Source organism: Ascaphus truei, chromosome 4, assembly GCF_040206685.1.
Source record: "Ascaphus truei isolate aAscTru1 chromosome 4, aAscTru1.hap1, whole genome shotgun sequence".
Classification (NCBI taxonomy): domain Eukaryota; kingdom Metazoa; phylum Chordata; class Amphibia; order Anura; family Ascaphidae; genus Ascaphus; species Ascaphus truei.
In genome coordinates, this window is record NC_134486.1 from 338644185 (window position 1) to 338665000 (window position 20816).

The 20816-nt window shown below is 40.4% G+C and overlaps 1 protein-coding gene across 22 annotated transcripts in view; it reads left to right on the plus strand.

Annotated features, from left to right (window-relative positions):
- The window catches only part of DST (dystonin), a 535648-nt gene that overhangs the window by 91517 nt on the left and 423315 nt on the right, over positions 1-20816 (plus strand). The window contains exon 1 of one of the 22 annotated variants that reach the window (XM_075598138.1): positions 9073-9269. The exons of the other annotated variants lie outside the window; for them this stretch is intronic. Coding sequence (XP_075454253.1) covers positions 9164-9269 — 106 coding nt within the window. The 5' untranslated portion in view covers positions 9073-9163. Of the gene's footprint in view, positions 1-9072; positions 9270-20816 lie in introns of those variants that run through there. 22 annotated transcript variants of the gene reach the window in all.

A 20816-nucleotide genomic window follows, 5' to 3' on the forward strand; every position in this document is an offset into this window, starting at 1 on the left:
CAACACACACTCATATCACAACACACACTCAATGAAAACCAACATAGACACATCACAACACTCTTCAACAATCTTATGTACAATACAGCTTGCTGCGTGTTATACTGTAATTGTGAGGCATTTTGAGTCCCATTGGGAGAACGTGCTATATGAAGTAAAGTTATTATTACTCAATCCTACCAATGAAAGTGAAGTTGAGAATGGAAGTAAGGTTCTGTGCTAAGCATTTTCAGAGACATGATTTTAAAGAGGCTGATAGGCACAATGAGGTAGGTACAATGGGGCACTCCCTTTAATTATTTCTCCTATATTTAGAACATGACACCGAAGAACATGATTTATTTGCAAAGTAACACTGTAAAGACTGAACACACCGTTAACCTTTTAATGTGTTATTAAAGGTTGTTAGTATAAAGTTTACAATTATTAGCATCAGCAAACGTATTTAACGGGTAAACATTTGTATTTTATTTTATTGCACTGGTCTCTTTACACGATCGACTTCTGCCCTGAATAAGGCATTATTATGTATTGGTGCATTGTGTCAATTCCAAGAGTTCTGTATTCTACGTCTTTTTTAGTAGACGTAAGTGTGCAGAATGTATTCGTTTCATTAAAATGAAGCTTGTCAATGTTAAATGTCAATGTGTATGTCTGTGGGTGGAAAGATTGGAGAAAGCAGCATTATTATAATAAGAAAACCATGGAGGAGGGAGGTATTAGTGATGGACAGACACAGAAGCAAAGCATAATGTCCCTGAGGATATAAAGGGATGGAGTTGTGTTGCTACTGCTCAGTCTGCAGGTGCTGCAGGGAGGAGAATGGATGGAGATAAGAGATATAGCCCATCAGCAGTGTCATCTGATCATTACTCATACCTGTCCAATGCCAGTGAAACAAAGATCGCAAGCCTGTGCTTCCACTCAGCTTATATCATCAACTCCTCCAGAAGATAAGAACAAGAATACAACTTCGTAATAGAATCCGAGACAAAATAACCTCCTGTTAAAAAGTAGTGGCAAACCTCTATGCAAGAGGCAGCTAAGGGGACAATGTTTCAGTCACATACATTAGATATCATCATTACCAAGAAAGCATTTTCTAATATGAATCTTCATTCTGTGACATCAACATTTACACAGATTATGTTATGAGTTTAACCCTTTGGAGTACTGAAGAAATTGTGGAGCCTTTCATGCTAGCAAATTTACCATAACGGTAATATCCTTAATATAAACCTAGAGAAATCATATACGCTTTTCTTCCTTACCTGATGTTGGAGATTGTAATGCTAGCCATTATTTTTTTATCCATATTATAACACTGTAGACCAAATGCAAAATAAAAAGGCATATTTGTGTTTTTTATAAACTCAAGTGAAAAAGAACATATACACATCTTTATTTAATGTCCGAGTTATGGAATCATTATATCTTTATGTTCATTACCCTTCAAGTTAACAGACCATCTAAGAATGTTGTTTGTTAAGAATTGCTCCAGCAATATACAAGTACCGGAAACAGTGACCAACGCACCCAGCAGCAAAAATACACATACGCTTAACTGCATTTGGCACGGCATGAAAATATAATAAAATATATTGTTTTGTTCATGCATATATTTTCCAAAACTAGAATACTTGCCTATTAGATTTCTTTGGAGCCGGATGGGGGAGTTCCTGGACTGTGACTGCTCTATTTTAATCTTTGTGGACTGCAGGTTCCTTATATATTTTTATGTGCCAGGTTCAGGTTCCTTTTGAAAATGAATATGGCTGTCATCCAAGCCTCACTCCCACTGGTCAATACGAAGCCATAATGCCATCAGAGCATGACATTGCTGCCTTCTATTGGACAACACTGGGAAAGACATCTTTACATTTAGTGTCATTTTTTTAAATCTATGTTTGGATATAAGAATCTATTTTTTTTGTTATTGATATGTCTAAATGAATCTGCTTACATCTGGGTGTCCCCATAACAGGCTTCATTTGTATTGCTCTCAAATTGGTATCCAGATATGCATTTTGATTATCTATTTCCTATAAATAAAATAACAATATTGCTTGGTTTAATTTAACCAGAGAAATTGCATTGGCAGCTCCCACGAAAACAACGACCCATGGTTTTTAAATTCAGTAAATAAAGGATTGGCCTTCTGGATTAAACAATATATCATATACACAGTGAATATGGGATTGATCCATGCTGTGTATAAAATATTAGCTAGGTTTATCATAGCCAGTGAATATAGGCTTGGCTCTTTCAATATGCTTGTAATCCTTGGCTTAACCCCAGGAATTTCTTCCCAAGCTTGAATTCTTGTGCTTTGGAATATGTGTGTGTGCATATATCTATGAGATATTTCCCCTAGTTGCAGCACATTGCTTCCTGCTGGAGACAAGCACCTATATGTGTGGTGGAGTTCTGGCCTTGCTTCTATATGATAACAGCTGAGTGTGTGAGACATGTCTGGCAATAGACAGGAAAGGCTGCATCTCCATCCAGTTAGCTATTGGTGGGTTAGCATTTAGCAGTGCTGTGCAGCCATGTGGACAAGGATAAGAAAACTGCACCCGATGTATACAATTATATATCTGGTTATGGTTCCAGAATTGCACCAAAGAAATGCTAATACATAACCATAATCCTATCTCTTATTTAATTGCAGTGCTAGAAGGCCAAGCAGCAAATGTAAACCCCCAGTGTTAGAGAATGGATGGGCGAGGACCCTCCACCTCTGTATTTAATTTTAGGGCCCTCAATTGGTTAGCATGAGTTGGTTTTTCGGTATGGTTTAAATTTTCGAATGGAAGCAGATTATAAGAGGGGAGGCAGTAAAACACAGTGTGAGGGTGATCAGTCAGTGTCAGCAGAGGTCTTACAACGAGATTCATGCTGGTCGCCACCTTTAAATCTTGCTCATTTGTTGTGGGAGTCCAGGTCTACCCATATATTTGACGGTGGTAATGATATATACATGTATAAAATCAAAAACAAATACTCGATACCGTTCTGTGGCTAACTAAAATGCTTTTATTTGTGTGAGTTTTCGAGATACACAGATCGCTTCTTCTGGCGATGTTCTTGGCTAACACGGTACAGATGCCTCTACATCTATATACATATATACATATATATCTATATATACAGATATATATATAATGCTGAAAGTGTTTGCTACACTTGGATCTTGCTAAATCTACTTATTATTTAGTGTCATATAATCATTACAATAAATAAGGTGATTTAGTGAGATCCAAGTGTACGGGACTTTTTCAGCATTTTGTATACCTTCTTCTGTCCTAGCACCATGGCAGTGATTTAATAGGAATGTCTTACACATTGATTGTCTTTATATTATCATGTGCTGCAACAAGGGTGTTTTTAAGATTGGCACAAAGCATTTCCAGTCCCTGTATTTGTGCTGGGAACTGCACGATGAGTAACCATGCTTACAGATAGGCTCAAGGCTCACAGATATTACTGTGTGTGAGTGTGTGCAGAGGCTCACAGATATTACTGTGTGTGAGTGTGTGCAGAGGCTCACAGATATTACTGTGTGTGAGTGTGTGCGGAGGCTCACAGATATTACTGTGTGTGAGTGTGTGCAGAGGCTCACAGATATTACTGTATGTGACAGTGTGTGCAGAGGCTCACAGATATTACTGTATGTGACAGTGTGTGCAGAGGCTCACAGATATTACTGTGTGTGACAGTGTGTGCAGAGGCTCACAGATATTACTGTGTGTGAGTGTGTGCAGAGGCTCACAGATATTACTGTGTGTGACAGTGTGTGCAGAGGCTCAGATATTACTGTGTGTGACAGTGTGTGCAGAGGCTCAGATATTACTGTATGTGACAGTGTGTGCAGAGGCTCACAGATATTACTGTGTGTGTGTGCAGAGGCTCACAGATATTACTGTGTGTGACAGTGTGTGCAGAGGCTCAGATATTACTGTGTGTGAGTGTGTGCAGAGGCTCACAGATATTACTGTATGTGACAGTGTGTGCAGAGGCTCACAGATATTACTGTGTGTGTGTGCAGAGGCGCACAGATATTACTGTGTGTGAGTGTGTGCAGAGGCTCACAGATATTACTGTGTGTGACAGTGTGTGCAGAGGCTCACAGATATTACTGTGTGTGAGTGTGTGCAGAGGCTCACAGATATTACTGTGTGTGACAGTGTGTGCAGAGGCTCACAGATATTACTGTGTGTGAGTGTGTGCAGAGGCTCACAGATATTACTGTGTGTGAGTGTGTGCGGAGGCTCACAGATATTACTGTGTGTGAGTGTGTGCAGAGGCTCACAGATATTACTGTATGTGACAGTGTGTGCAGAGGCTCACAGATATTACTGTATGTGACAGTGTGTGCAGAGGCTCACAGATATTACTGTGTGTGACAGTGTGTGCAGAGGCTCACAGATATTACTGTGTGTGAGTGTGTGCAGAGGCTCACAGATATTACTGTGTGTGACAGTGTGTGCAGAGGCTCAGATATTACTGTGTGTGACAGTGTGTGCAGAGGCTCAGATATTACTGTATGTGACAGTGTGTGCAGAGGCTCACAGATATTACTGTGTGTGTGTGCAGAGGCTCACAGATATTACTGTGTGTGACAGTGTGTGCAGAGGCTCAGATATTACTGTGTGTGAGTGTGTGCAGAGGCTCACAGATATTACTGTATGTGACAGTGTGTGCAGAGGCTCACAGATATTACTGTGTGTGTGTGCAGAGGCGCACAGATATTACTGTGTGTGAGTGTGTGCAGAGGCTCACAGATATTACTGTGTGTGACAGTGTGTGCAGAGGCTCACAGATATTACTGTGTGTGACTGTGTGCAGAGGCTCACAGATATTACTGTGTGTGAGTGTGTGCAGAGGCTCACAGATATTACTGTGTGTGACAGTGTGTGCAGAGGCTCACAGATATTACTGTGTGTGAGTGTGTGCAGAGGCTCAGATATTACTGTGTGTTACAGTGTGTGCAGAGGCTCACAGATATTACTGTGTGTGAGTGTGTGCAGAGGCTCAAATATATTACTGTGTGTGACAGTGTGTGCAGAGGCTCACAGATATTACTGTATGTGACAGTGTGTGCAGAGGCTCACAGATATTACTGTGTGTGAGTGTGTGCAGAGGCTCACAGATATTACTGTGTGTGAGTGTGTGCAGAGGCTCACAGATATTACTGTATGTGACAGTGTGTGCAGAGGCTCACAGATATTACTGTATGTGACAGTGTGTGCAGAGGCTCACAGATATTACTGTGTGTGAGTGTGTGCAGAGGCTCACAGATATTACTGTGTGTGAGTGTGTGCAGAGGCTCACAGATATTACTGTATGTGACAGTGTGTGCAGAGGCTCACAGATATTACTGTGTGTGACAGTGTGTGCAGAGGCTCACAGATATTACTGTATGTGACAGTGTGTGCAGAGGCTCACAGATATTACTGTGTGTGACAGTGTGTGCAGAGGCTCACAGATAGTACTGTGTGTGACCGTGTGTGCAGAGGCTCACAGATATTACTGTGTGTGACAGTGTGTGCAGAGGCTCACAGATATTACTGTGTGTGACAGTGTGTGCAGAGGCTCACAGATATTACTGTGTGTGAGTGTGTGCAGAGGCTCACAGATATTACTGTGTGTGAGTGTGTGCAGAGGCTCACAGATATTACTGTGTGTGTGTGCAGAGGCTCACAGATATTACTGTGTGTGACAGTGTGTGCAGAGGCTCACAGATATTACTGTGTGTGAGTGTGTGCAGAGGCTCACAGATATTACTGTGTGTGTGTGCAGAGGCTCACAGATATTACTGCGTGTGACAGTGTGTGCAGAGGCTCACAGATATTACTGCATGTGAGTGTGTGCGGAGGCTCACAGATATTACTGTGTGTGACAGTGTGTGCAGAGGCTCACAGATATTACTGTGTGTGAGTGTGTGCAGAGGCTCACAGATATTACTGTGTGTGAGTGTGTGCAGAGGCTCACAGATATTACTGTATGTGACAGTGTGTGCAGAGGCTCAGATATTACTATGTGTGAGTGTGTGCAGAGGCTCACAGATATTACTGTGTGTGACAGTGTGTGCAGAGGCTCACAGATATTACTGTGTGTGACAGTGTGTGCAGAGGCTCACAGATATTACTGTATGTGACAGTGTGTGCAGAGGCTCACAGATATTACTGTATGTGAGTGTGTGCAGAGGCTCACAGATATTACTGTGTGTGACAGTGTGTGCAGAGGCTCACAGATATTACTGTATGTGACAGTGTGTGCAGAGGCTCAGATATTACTGTGTGTGACAGTGTGTGCAGAGGCTCACAGATATTACTGTGTGTGACAGTGTGTGAAGAGGCTCACAGATATTACTGTGTGTGACAGTGTGTGCAGAGGCTCAGATATTACTGTGTGTGACAGTGTGTGCAGAGGCTCACAGATATTACTGTGTGTGACAGTGTGTGCAGAGGCTCACAGATATTACTGTGTGTGACAGTGTGTGCAGAGGCTCACAGATATTACTGTGTGTGACAGTGTGTGCAGAGGCTCACAGATATTACTGTGTGTGACAGTGTGTGCAGAGGCTCACAGATATTACTGTGTGTGACAGTGTGTGCAGAGGCTCACAGATATTACTGTGTGTGACAGTGTGTGCAGAGGGTCACAGATATTACTGTGTGTGACAGTGTGTGCAGAGGCTCACAGATATTACTGTGTGTGACAGTGTGTGCAGAGGCTCACAGATATTACTGTGTGTGACAGTGTGTGCAGAGGCTCACAGATATTACTGTGTGTGACAGTGTGTGCAGAGGCTCACAGATATTACTGTGTGTGACAGTGTGTGCAGAGGCTCACAGATATTACTGTGTGTGACAGTGTGTGCAGAGGCTCACAGATATTACTGTGTGTGACAGTGTGTGCAGAGGCTCACAGATATTACTGTGTGTGACAGTGTGTGCAGAGGCTCACAGATATTACTGTGTGTGACAGTGTGTGCAGAGGCTCACAGATATTACTGTGTGTGACAGTGTGTGCAGAGGCTCACAGATATTACTGTGTGTGACAGTGTGTGCAGAGGCTCACAGATATTACTGTGTGTGACAGTGTGTGCAGAGGGTCACAGATATTACTGTGTGTGACAGTGTGTGCAGAGGCTCACAGATATTACTGTGTGTGACAGTGTGTGCAGAGGCTCACAGATATTACTGTGTGTGACAGTGTGTGCAGAGGCTCACAGATATTACTGTGTGTGACAGTGTGTGCAGAGGCTCACAGATATTACTGTGTGTGACAGTGTGTGCAGAGGCTCACAGATATTACTGTGTGTGACAGTGTGTGCAGAGGCTCACAGATATTACTGTGTGTGACAGTGTGTGCAGAGGCTCACAGATATTACTGTGTGTGACAGTGTGTGCAGAGGCTCACAGATATTACTGTGTGTGACAGTGTGTGCAGAGGCTCACAGATATTACTGTGTGTGACAGTGTGTGCAGAGGCTCACAGATATTACTGTGTGTGACAGTGTGTGCAGAGGCTCACAGATATTACCGTGTGTGACAGTGTGTGCAGAGGCTCACAGATATTACCGTGTGTGACAGTGTGTGCAGAGGCTCACAGATATTACCGTGTGTGACAGTGTGTGCAGAGGCTCACAGATATTACCGTGTGTGACAGTGTGTGCAGAGGCTCACAGATATTACCGTGTGTGACAGTGTGTGCAAAGGCTCACAGATATTACTGTGTGTGACAGTGTGTGCAGAGGCTCACAGATATTACTGTGTGTGACAGTGTGTGCAGAGGCTCACAGATATTACTGTGTGTGACAGTGTGTGCAGAGGCTCACAGATATTACTGTGTGTGACAGTGTGTGCAGAGGCTCACAGATATTACTGTGTGTGACAGTGTGTGCAGAGGCTCACAGATATTACTGTGTGTGACAGTGTGTGCAGAGGCTCACAGATATTACTGTGTGTGACAGTGTGTGCAGAGGCTCACAGATATTACTGTGTGTGACAGTGTGTGCAGAGGCTCACAGATATTACTGTGTGTGACAGTGTGTGCAGAGGGTCACAGATATTACTGTGTGTGACAGTGTGTGCAGAGGCTCACAGATATTACTGTGTGTGACAGTGTGTGCAGAGGCTCACAGATATTACTGTGTGTGAGTGTGTGCAGAGGCTCACAGATATTACTGTGTGTGAGTGTGTGCAGAGGCTCACAGATATTACTGTATGTGACAGTGTGTGCAGAGGCTCACAGATATTACTGTGTGTGACAGTGTGTGCAGAGGCTCACAGATATTACTGTGTGTGACAGTGTGTGCAGAGGCTCACAGATATTACTGTGTGTGACAGTGTGTGCAGAGGCTCACAGATATTACTGTGTGTGACAGTGTGTGCAGAGGCTCACAGATATTACTGTGTGTGACAGTGTGTGCAGAGGCTCACAGATATTACTGTGTGTGACAGTGTGTGCAGAGGCTCACAGATATTACTGTGTGTGACAGTGTGTGCAGAGGCTCACAGATATTACTGTGTGTGACAGTGTGTGCAGAGGCTCACAGATATTACTGTGTGTGACAGTGTGTGCAGAGGCTCACAGATATTACTGTGTGTGACAGTGTGTGCAGAGGCTCACAGATATTACTGTGTGTGACAGTGTGTGCAGAGGGTCACAGATATTACTGTGTGTGACAGTGTGTGCAGAGGCTCACAGCGCATTTCTTCCCGTTATCCCCCACCAACAAAGGAGAATAAGACACAGGGAAGATGCTGCCAGCAGCCAGGGTGTGGGATTGGTTGCATCGGTATCCGATTGAACGTGTGTGAGCAGAAGTGAGGGGGGTGATAGTGAGCAGAGCCTCCCCGGGCACCGCCCTGTCCCTGCGCAGCGCCGCCTGTCCCTGCGCGAGGAGAAGTTCTGTGACAGCTGCTCCCGGGACAGGACTGTGTCACTGTGGCTGCTGCTACATGAGCCTGGCAGGAGGCTCAGGGCAGACGGGGCGTTTCCTCTCGCAGCTCCCCCCCTCCTCCTCCTCCTCTCGCAGCTTCCCCCCGCCCTCCTCCTCTCCCCGCCCTCCTCCTCTCGCCCCAGTCCCAGATTGTGCCGCTGCTCTCCGGAGCCTGGGGATACAGAAGCAGCCGGTGTGGGAGACCCAGCCATGGCTCATCATCATTACTCTGTCTCTAATGCCTCTTCTTCATGCGCCCGCACCGATGAGCAGGAATACCTCCAGGCCTATGAGGACGTGCTGGAGAGATATAAAGGTATCCGCGCACTGACTTCTCCCTGGCAGGGAGAGGGGCACTCACCCTAAAATAGCCGCAGCCCAGCCAGCCAGCAAGTGTCACTTACTGCAGATCATGCACTGTATGTGGGCAGATACTGTGACCATAGAGCATGCAACTAACACACAGGCACCGGGATATGTGTAGTAATGTGTGAGGACCGTTAACATCCAGCTCATCACACAGAAGACAGTGGAAACATTACATTATCATACATACAGAATACATTAAGGCATATACAGAGAGCAATGTTGAAGCCAAAGTTTGTAAGTGTAGTCAAATTAAAAAAAAAAAAAAATATGTGGAAAATAGATATGGATGTGTGATTAATAGATATGGATGTGTGTTAATAGATATGGATGTGTGATTAATAGATAGGGATGTGTGATAATAGATAGGGATGTGTGATAATAGATATGTGCCTCTTTTCTTTTGTTACAAACGGGAAATGCTAATGTAAGTGTTTTATACATCCACTTTTTGGAGAGAAACATTAGGTCTAATTCATAATACTGAGAAACGAGACACAAAGTCTATGTACAAATACATGACTAGCACAATCTTTTGTGTATATGGAATATTTCGTTATGTCACAGCAGTACGCTATACATATAAAGAGAAAGAAAACAGAATATTGCTGTGTTTTCCATGTACAGAATGGACTTGGCATATACTGTAAATAAAATGGCTATGTTTTGTACTAAATGTCCACCTAGTAGGGCTGTGGGTGTGGCTTTGAATATATAATGTTGTTTGTATGTTGTATTGTGGCAGGAGTTAGAATTTGGTCACACCTGCAATTGTGGTACTTTGCCATTGTTTAAACAATAGGGTGCTACCATATTGATACTGTAAGCAATAAGGCAATAGGAAGTTGGGCTATGATCCTACATGGCCTTTATGCCTTTTTAGTGATATTCCTTGATGGCAACTGAGGGTCTTATTACTCTTATTACACAATATCAGAAAAAGGGAGTGACATTTTCCAGAAGCTAATTGCATTAATGGGAAGATACTGTACATGAGTCCCAGTAATGGGATTGCAGCTCAGTAAGACCCTGCCCTCTTTGTTGCTGGGTGTGTGGATTGTGGCTCTAGGAAGATTATATTAAGGCTCTGATCTGCTTGTCCATAATGAGCACCTTTTCTTCTTGGTCAAATCCAAAAAGACACTAACTATAGAGAAGAGTGAGTGTTGTTGTTATTTTGCTGAAGCCTTGTGTTCCGCCGCACGTAAAAACACTTTATAGGAAAATACAGGATTGAATCATCTTCGGCAAAGTTACGGTTGCTCTCTTTTCGAATGAACATGAGTTTGCAGTTTCATTTCAGTTATTTTTTTAGGTGATCAAAATTCATGATGTTTTTAATATTTGTTTTTTTTCTACATGCTTACTTTGCTTTGTAGATAAGAAAATACAAGTGAAAATACATATATCATTCCAGGATAATAGGATGTTTTTGCCTGTAATCCAACACTCACATAAACACCTGCTTCTTAGGGGATTTTGGTTTGACTTGTCCAGTTCAGGTGCCAGAAGGAAACCAACAAGGTTGTTGCAGAAAGATAATACCTTTTGGCTATTTTATTTCTCCCCCACTCCATCCCAAGACGCCTAAGTACGGGAAATAGAGCTTTTATTAGGATGCCAGACACAGACTATTGTTACAGTGGCTTGTTGTCTTCTGTGTCTCATTAAGCTTCCCTCTAGTATATTATTGCTCAATATCATTCTATACTGCAGCATTCTCATATTGTGAGGAGGGGCAACGTGGAAAAACTCATTAAAGGCATATTCCAGTTTACTTTTCAATTACTGTTTAATTATTGGAGTACACGGAGAAAACCTTAATGACACAAAGTCCACTGATTGCAAAAAAGAAGGTCACAGGTTTGCTGAAGATTAAAAGCCATACTTAGTGAGTTGTGTTATTCCACAATAGCATAATTTTAAAGGGCCGTAAGGTGTATTATGTTGTAGCATCATTTAGTAAATATGGCTCTACATTTTTTTTTATTCACAAGATACATGTTGTTAAGATCATAGCATTTCCCAAACTCCTGATTTCCTTAAACAACTGTAACAAGCCTAAAAGCAAAATATTACATTTAGAAAGAATTAATTTCTAGTAGGAATGCTGAATGTCTATTATCTGCTTCCTCAACCTTTGGGTGCCATCAAAGGACAACGGAAAAGAAGGAAATACATTTTTACATGGACGAGTAACACAGTAACACCAAACAAAAGGGAGTAGGTATTCAAACTAACCTTACATAACAGTTATTATGAGGTCCAGTACCTTCTGTACCAGTATTCTTCCAGTACCTACAGTACATATAGAAGGACATTTGGGCACATTCTCTTAGCATCAGCTAAGTAGCAGATGTGACACCTGTGATTTATGACCAAAACTATTGAAAACTTTCATTTTCAGAATGAGCGATCAGAGCAGTAAAATCATCCCCACTATAACACAGCTTAAGTGGCTGAGCATGTGGAAATGCTCTGTAACTGAACCACTTGTTGGTCTCCTGAGATATATATATTTTGGTGGTTGACAAGGTACGCTCCACTACTTGCATATTTCAATTGGACACTTAGTAATACTGCACTTGGCTAGAAAGTAGAAATATTGCGTGTCTGGAAAACACATTAGATTATATATATATATATATATATTCAGGAGGGTTCTGCTTTTCCAGAACAGTCCCCCTAGGAGGAATTCACCAGTTTGTTTCTTGATCTGCTGACACGATGGGAAGATGATCTAATCAGCCAGCAATTTTTAATGTTAATCAAGTGGGGACTTCCTAAAAAAAAAAGAGAGCTGGAAACACACATACATCATTCAATATTTTTATTTCATTTTTTTAACCTTTTAGAGTGAAGCAGTTTCCTGTTTCACCTCTTCAGTGCCATGGGAGCATGCAACACATTGTGCAGTTAAAGAGGAATTGAGCTTTTCTGTAAGAATGAGCATGTTGGTTAGTATATTGGTATTGAGTATCTACACAATTCTAGCCCACATATCCTCTACTTGAAGTCGCCTTGGCACATAACCCAGTTTTATATTGATTGTTTGGGATGCCCTGATTATCATTATGTATGTTTATATTTATATTATATACCCTTTTCCAAATTAGTGGTTGGTTTTGGTTGCTTGAAGGAGACAATTTGGGTCAGTAACAGTTACTGTTGTTCTACTCTATTTACACAAATTCTTAGACACAGATGTAGCAAACGTTTTTGCACTTGTTAATGCAGGATGTCGTGTTAACGCTAATACAATATTTAACACCGCAGCAACGCATGCACCTTTGAAAACAACAGTAATGTGTGTGTTATCTTATTAATGCACAAATGCATGAATGCTTTTTTTTTGTACATTATTCCTCATTAAAAGGGGCAATAACATCTGAAACATATGTCGTTTATGAGAGGCTGAAGGAGAAGCTCAGTCGTAATGTCACTCATTTTGAATCTAAGTGTTTGCTTGCCTTGTGACCTTGGCCAAGTCAAGCAATCTTGCTATGCCTTAGGCACTAAAATTAGATCGTAAGCTCTACGGGGCAGGGACTCATTATGTCTGCAAAAATCTATGTACAGCGCTGCGTACACCACCATCACTATATAAAAAGAAATGTCATTGTTATGTGTAAGTTATGCTCAGCATTGTTCATCACAGCGGCTTGTTAACTCCATGGGGGTCACCCATGAAGACCTGCTTTAGATCGGAAATGCAGGTGCATGCTTTGTTAACTTATCGTGGACCTTGCAAATAAAAGGGGTTAACCAAGTAGAATCTTAAATGAATGGGTAATCAAGCACCAATGGGTTAAACTTGGCTGCTAAACTTGGGTTTGAGGATTGTTACTCACATTAAAAATGAAGTTACATTCATGTAGGACACACTGTAATCAGGTATTCAGATCTCTGAGACCTCAGCTGTTGAGTATTGTAACCAGCAGTGTCAGCTGGAGCAATTCTGGTGTCTGTGCTGAGAGCCTTGGAATGACATGATGCAGCATCATTTGGAATGTCTGTCCATGCGGGTAACAGTGAAGGAATTGAAATACAAACTTGAGTTGGAGTGTGTTTGTTGGGGGTATCTTTGTGGGTCATGTAAGAACATTTCAGTAGAAAAGGAAAAAGGACTTGAATGAGCTTCTTTAGAAAGGGGGACTGAGCTATGTATTCTGCATGTCTACAAGTGTTTTCTCTTGGCAAGGCCGATGGGAAATATCTGGACAGTTGGTCAGGCGTTTAGGAATAGCACACAGAAGCTGGTGTTTACTAGTAATGCAATAGAATTCTTTACTATATACATGCAGTCAATCTTTTCTGTCTGTCACCCACTGGTGCTACTGCTGTCAAAATATTGCAGGCAATATAATTAATTGATAACTTGTAATAATAACACTCAAAAATACTTGTGATATTAGTAACATAGTTGTTTTTTTTCCCGAGGCTGAGAACAATTGAAATTACTGGAAAAGGCGTGGCCAAAACCTTACTTTGTTACTGACACCTTTCCATTAGCTTTTCTATATTGTACTGACTAGGGTGATTCTCCTCTTTAATATTTTAATGCTGAAGAATATGTGCATATGTGCATATTTCCTTATTTTAAACTGGATTTAAAACAAAATGTTGTCTTTCGCCTATGAAATAATGGATTTAGCTATCTTGAAATGCAATTTGTATTCTATAATTATTATGGATTTAAATATATATATATTTTATGTTGAATAAAAAGGAATTTTGGTACATTCATCTTTGAGATTTGGCTACTGTTAATGTAGCTCATTAAATAATGAATCTTGAACAGCACTCCAGTGCATTAATAAATACAAATCCATAGCAGGGTTGTAATGGTGACTAACTGTTGTAGCCTCTCTCTCGTGGTATGTGATGTCATTAAAACCTTTCCATGAGCCATAGCTGATTGTCTGCTTAATGTCTCTATATTTACCCATGCAAGGCGTGAGATATCAGAAATATAAGGTTTCAGTGGGGACCATGTCCTGGAAACAGCTGAACTGAACCTTGTTTAGAATTCCTAACAATGTCCTTTCTGTGACTTGCTGCTCTTCATTCCTTGAGAGGATGAGGCAGCAAGAAAGATCTTATTGGAACATCTGTTCCTTTTAATCCCCATTGAATTAGCTCTGAAAAATCATTTTGATAGAAAATGCTAATGTACCATCTTGATATAGAATTGTGAAATTCTCCTGTATATTTGTACTTATGGATATGGCAAAGAATGGTGGGGTAGCTGTGTTGGTCCTTTCTTCCATGTAGAAAAATAACAAAGGAGAGCGTAGGTGGTATGATACCTTTTATTGGACCAACAAGTAGTTGATATGTTACAAGCGTTCTAACCTCTCAGGGTCCTTCATCAGGTTGAAGAATCCTGAGAGGTTGGAAAGCTTGTAACATATCAACTACCTATTGGTACAATAAAAGGTATCATACCACCTACTCCCTCTCCCTTCTTTGTTAATTTATTACATATGGACAGGGCTCGACAAATGCACTCGCCCCCTCACCAGAGGCGAGTGCATTAGGCCCGCTGTCGAGTGTTACTGGCGGTGGGGTGCTGCGGCGTCTCCTGGCATTTTCCTGCATATCATATTTTGCTCTACAGCTCACTTTCCTCATTTTGCTCCTTAAACATCAGTAGCTTTTCAAGTTTTCTGTACAGTTGTGCTATTTTTTAGACGAATATAAAGAAGTTGCTCAGTGAGTAAAGACGCTGACTCTATAAACAATGACATTGAGTTTTAATCCTGGGAACTTGGTTCAATTCCTGGTGTCGGCTCCTTGGGACCTTGGGCAAATCACTTTATCTCCCTGTGCCTCAGGCACCAAAAACATAGATTGTAAACTCATCTGGGCAGGGACCTGTGTCTTTATAAATCCTAAGTGCGGGGTACCGCATGCCATACTGTGATTGTGGCGCGCTTTGAGTCCCATTGGAAGAAAAGCACGATCTGAAATAAAGTTGCTAATGTTTGCCAGTTGGATAAGAAAGATTGCATTTTAAATTTAATATCTCCTTGTCCTCTAATTTAAACAAACATTATAACATTACTATCTAGTCATAGTCCCATCTCCTTTATGATGTCTAAGTTCTGAGTCTTAAGGGCTATTTATTTATCAAATGTACGACTATTCTTGAATCACATTCCACCAATTGTTGTCTGCATCAGATGTACGAAACTTTTCCATCAAGTTTGCTACATTTAACACATCTGCTGACTTATGGTACATTGGACCTGATATATTTTTTGATGCACAAAGTTGAATTTCTCATAATTCCTCATAAAACGTACATTTTTGGAGTTTGATAAATAAATACTTATGCATTTTTTGTCATTTTATTACCGAGTCACCCTTAGCACTGCCACTGTGACTTTGACACTTAATTAGTAGACTTCCTTGTGCATTCATAGTGCTGTTTTGCAATGGTTTTATTTTTTATTAAATGGTATTGTTGTATCCAGTTACTTTTTGCTGCATATGGTTTGGGGTCTGCTGAATAAATTATTTAGTAAATTCCAACAGTGAATGCTGCTCTTTTATTTTCGTCTTCAAATGTTTTGTGAAAAGAATCCTTTATGGAAAGTTTAACAAAGAACGGATTTTCTCTGCAATATTCTATATAATGAACAGACTGGACTGATTTATCAGGATTTCAAACCACTGGAATATGAACTCAGACTTTTGTACAAAGACTTTTATTTTTATATATATAATAATATATATTTATATATATTTTTCTTTACAAAATTTGTTTCTAATTCTAAATCCATCAGGCAGTTTCATCCTATTGTATTTGAAAGATTTTGGGCCATATTTACTACAGGCATAGGTTAATGTTGGTATTGGAGACAACTTATCGCTCATTAACTTCAATAATAACCATAAGTGACAAATATAACTTTGATTTAAGAGTTAACTTCTAAGAAACGTGTAATGAGATTTAGATATGGTGGTTAAAAATGCAATCTTATGTAGCAAGCCATTCAAAATAAATAAATAACTTCTTAGTACTGTATAATTGGCTTCCATAGAAAGTGTTATTGCCCTGAAATAAACAAATGAGAATGTTGTGTAAATACATGTCTTCCTATTCTTTGGAACTGCTATCTTCATGCATATCACCTGCCTGTGTTTACTGTTTGACTAATGATAGCATCATCATTACTTTACAAAGAACAAAACAAAACTAGGGACAGATTTTAGCACAGTCTTATTCCTAAAATATATTATATCCAGTTAGCAAACCCATTCAAAGCATTTGTTTGCAATTAAAAGAAAAAAAAAAGGGTGTCGGTGAGATACATGTAACCCTTGAAACTTGTCACTGTGCTAAGTTCACTATCATCGTAGGAGGGAAATAATTAAACGTGCTGTATATCATGAGGTGTGACCCCAATGAGGTAACAATCCTAGGGTGTTGTCCTTCATAATGTATTACCACCTCATAACATCCTTTTATTTTACACTTTAAGAACCAAAATAGCTTTTCCTGGATGGAAAATTGGAATATGTTTTTCTCCTGGTGGAAAATTCCAATCTTGGTGTTATCCAAATAATAGACTATGTTACAGTGCCACACGCGGTCTCAGGAAGCACAAGTACAGAAGTATTTCACTTTAGATTTGCTTCAGTGCAGCTCTCTAACACAGTTTTACATTTACACATTCTCCTGCAAATAAATTGCAGTAATTTTGCAAAATAAATTGTACTCTTTGAATTTCCAGAGATTATACTTTTTATTAGACCAACATAGGATCGTAGTATAGTTTTTTTTATTCACTAAGCAATGGTAGTCTCTACTGATGGCTGCTGCCATTAGTGGGTGACCCATTAGATATTGTTGTTAATGTGCTTCTACTGCAACGAGATCCCTCCATGAGCGATAACAGCAGAGCTCCTTGTGCATGGCGGTCACGTGTAAACGAGTTATGTGATCTCGAAAGATCATGTATAACATCATATCATTTCATGTTGGTTCTAATGAAAGGGTAAGATGTAGAGTCTCAGAACTTGGAGAAAATATTCATAGCAGAGAAGATATACACCTTGGATGAACATACTGAATTATATGCGTTTCTTACATATGTTATCACTTGGAGCTGCTACATCACTGAAATAAAGTAATAATTTTAAGAATGGGTTCAATAAAATGTGTACAAGGCTGAAAATTATCCTTTTATCCCCAGGACCAGCCTTGCTACCTGAACTATACCTTGTCCGTCCATCAATATTAACTGCATAGAGAGTTGTCCTCTTACATAATTGGATAGTAGTTTTTAGATATCCTTCCAAACAAATGTTTGTTTGACTTATAGGGACTAAAATAAGTGTGTTTAGGTTTGTAAATAAAAAAGTAATGATATTTAGTGGCCGGGGTATGAATTAGTACTGTGAGGATCTTCCATTGCGCTTGAGTTTAATACATTCACAACCCCAACATTAGTGTTAATGGGATATGTACAAAGACTCATCTTCTGTGCACACAGAAGGTCACATATATTGTGTCTTTGTAAACTTAAAAAGTTCCATTCATCTCTTGAAGTAAAATTACCATGTCAAAACTGTGCTTTTTCCATGTGACCTTTGTGTTCAACCAGCGTCTCAGAATGACACATTTTGTGCAGAGACTGTTTCCCACTTTGTGATGTTGTTGTACCAGGCGGTATCCAGGTTACGCAAAGAATCTAATTGGTTTTGGTATTGTAATGTCTTACGGAAGACTCATTGGAAGGCAATGAAAACATAAGGCGCATTGTTTCATTGTTTCATTTGTCTCCCGAAGCTTAACATAATTAATTAGCTTACGTAGACTTAGCATTACAGAGTGTTGTGAAACAGGCCTCTAACAGTGATTTGAAATCATCCCCATGCTAATAAAATTAATTTTAAGAAAACTTACAAGTTATGCATCTTAAATTCTGTGTTTCTTAATTGTTAAAAGATATATCGCATACATGCAGCTGGAAAAACCATTCATAATGAAGGAAACTTTTTTTTTTCTTTTTAAATAAAGCTACCATTCACAGAGGTATAATATTGTACAGTGTGATCATATTGAGTGTGTTCATAAAATATATCCCCAGTGCTGCCCTAATACCTTCATAGCAGTTAATATTTGTCACACATAATAAATGACATCAATCCCACATGTTGCTATGTCATCGTTTTTACAGAATTAACCCTATTGGTTCCAAATGAAACGTTTTCCTTTCACGTCTCCAATTTTCTTATACTTTCCTGCTTTCATTTTATCCAAATAAATGAATGACCATTTTCATTAGTAGTAATTTTAGCAGGCATGGACAGGTCTCAGTTAAGAAAAAGAACATATGGATCTATTTTGTTCTAATATAATATTAATTTAAATATATTGTCACTCTTTTGTTGCTGATTCTCACCATTTAATAATTCTCTCAAAACCGCAGACGTGTGTTAAATTTCCGTGTGTTAAATTTCCGTGTGTTAATTTCCTACGTGTGTTTAAAAAACAAAAAAATAATCAGTTCTGTGAAAATAATTGTAGCATTTTAAAAAAAATCTGAATTTCATTTTTAATGTATTATAATGTAACAAGCATTTTTTTGTTTCTATAGCAACCATTTCCAAAGTCACATCCCCTTCTTTTTCTGAAACAGGCTTGGCACACCCCTTTTTGAGCCCTGCCCTTTCTCTAGCTGTGCACCAATTGTATCTAGTGACTGCCTGGTCACATGATCTTCCCCACAGAACATTGAATCTTGGATCCTCTTCTGCTGCACTGACATCCATTTAGTGAACCCCTGAGCTGAATCTTCGCCGATTGATCACAGGAGAACAGATCGATCGGCAACTTAGCTAATTACTTTTCATTGTGTGGATTGTATTGATGCCCGTATTAAAGGGGGGGGAGGGAGGGGGAGAGAATGGGGGAAAAAAAAAACAGTCAGGTTTGACTGCTGCTTTAAAGCTGCTTTATAACTCAGTATTGGTGTCTAACAAAAGTGATGTGAAGAAATTTTTGTGCAGGCCATGAAATAATCATTTACTTTTACAAATTGCCAGACAGTCTTTCAGAACATCTTTAATTTTCATTTCCCATAGGCATGTTTAATGTATTACATTGTTTGAGGGGACTAAAGTCCTATCAGCCAGTTTCTTATATTGGGGCTCAGTTGTGATATGTGCTTTGTGCAAAAAGCACCAGAATGACCATATAACAGCCTTTTGCAGTGGAGTTTCTTAGCACTGAGCTTCAGTCATCAGCTGCAGTCTGTCCCACCCCTGGCCCAGATTCACTAAGCTCAGTTAGGCTATTTAACATAACGTTAACGCTTAACCCAGTTTTAATCCTGTTAATTCTAACGGCCCCTAGTGAAAATTATGTGCAAATGAGCGGTTTTCAAAAGCATACTCTACTCACTAAACCCCCCCCCTCCCCCATACAAGGGCACCTCACAGAAAAACAAAAAGTTAAAAAAGAACCCAGTGGCCCAAAGGCCCAATCATGAATAAAAAATCAGAAATCAAGTAAATCTATAGCTTGACAGACTATATCCTTAAAAAATCTCCCACCCCATAAAAAAAAGTAAAAAATAATCCGTGGCCCGATGGCCTAGATCCTATCCTAGGAAGATCAATCTTCAATTTTGATTGAAGCCATTGTTCCTCCGTGGATTGAAGACCAATCCTTCTATTGTAACGGTGGGCAACAAGTGACCTGGCTGCATGCAGACCTTGGGGCTTCACCTGCTGCCCCTAACCTCTGACCACCTCCGCAATCCGCTCTCCCTCCAGTGCAGAGGGAGTGCAGATGTTGCTGGCGTGAATCGTAGTTTCTCCCTACTCCCTCAGCTGCTGAGTGACGTTGTGCTGATAAACACTGGCCTGCTCCTCTCCTGTGCTAATTACTAGTTCCTAGTGTAAGAAGAGGAGCTGGACAGTATTAATGATCATGCCGGCATTAGGCAGCAGACTGAAGTGGGAAGAAGCTCCTACCCACGAGTGCAACGTCCCTTTTGCCTCTGCACCATAACTATATAATGAAAAGACACAATGCACTAAGGGTAAGTGTAAGTAAGTGTAAGTAAGTGTAATACAAGTATCTAAAACTTACAATTCAGAACTGGAAAAGTCGCTCGACACACGGAAAGTCCAACTGTGTGAGAAGGTGATGCAAAGGAGACCCGTTGAACTGGGTTCCCGGATCCATCTGTGCGCCCCCGGGTCCTATGCGAATACATTCAGTCCTGCTCTGCGCACTGTGTCTTTTCTTCTCATTGTTTTGAGATCCGGCTGGATTTCTCTGGTGAGTAATCAGAGCACTCACACAGATCACTAGCAACAGAAAAGGGCAAGTTTTTATCAACGTTGCTGGAATCTATCATGATATAAAGTTAAGGAGTCTAGTGCACATGGAACTTTTAGGAGAGAGAGATAGAGAGAGAGAGAGAGCGCTTCCAATCGCGATGACTGTCAGACAAGGTGTTCAATTGATGATGAA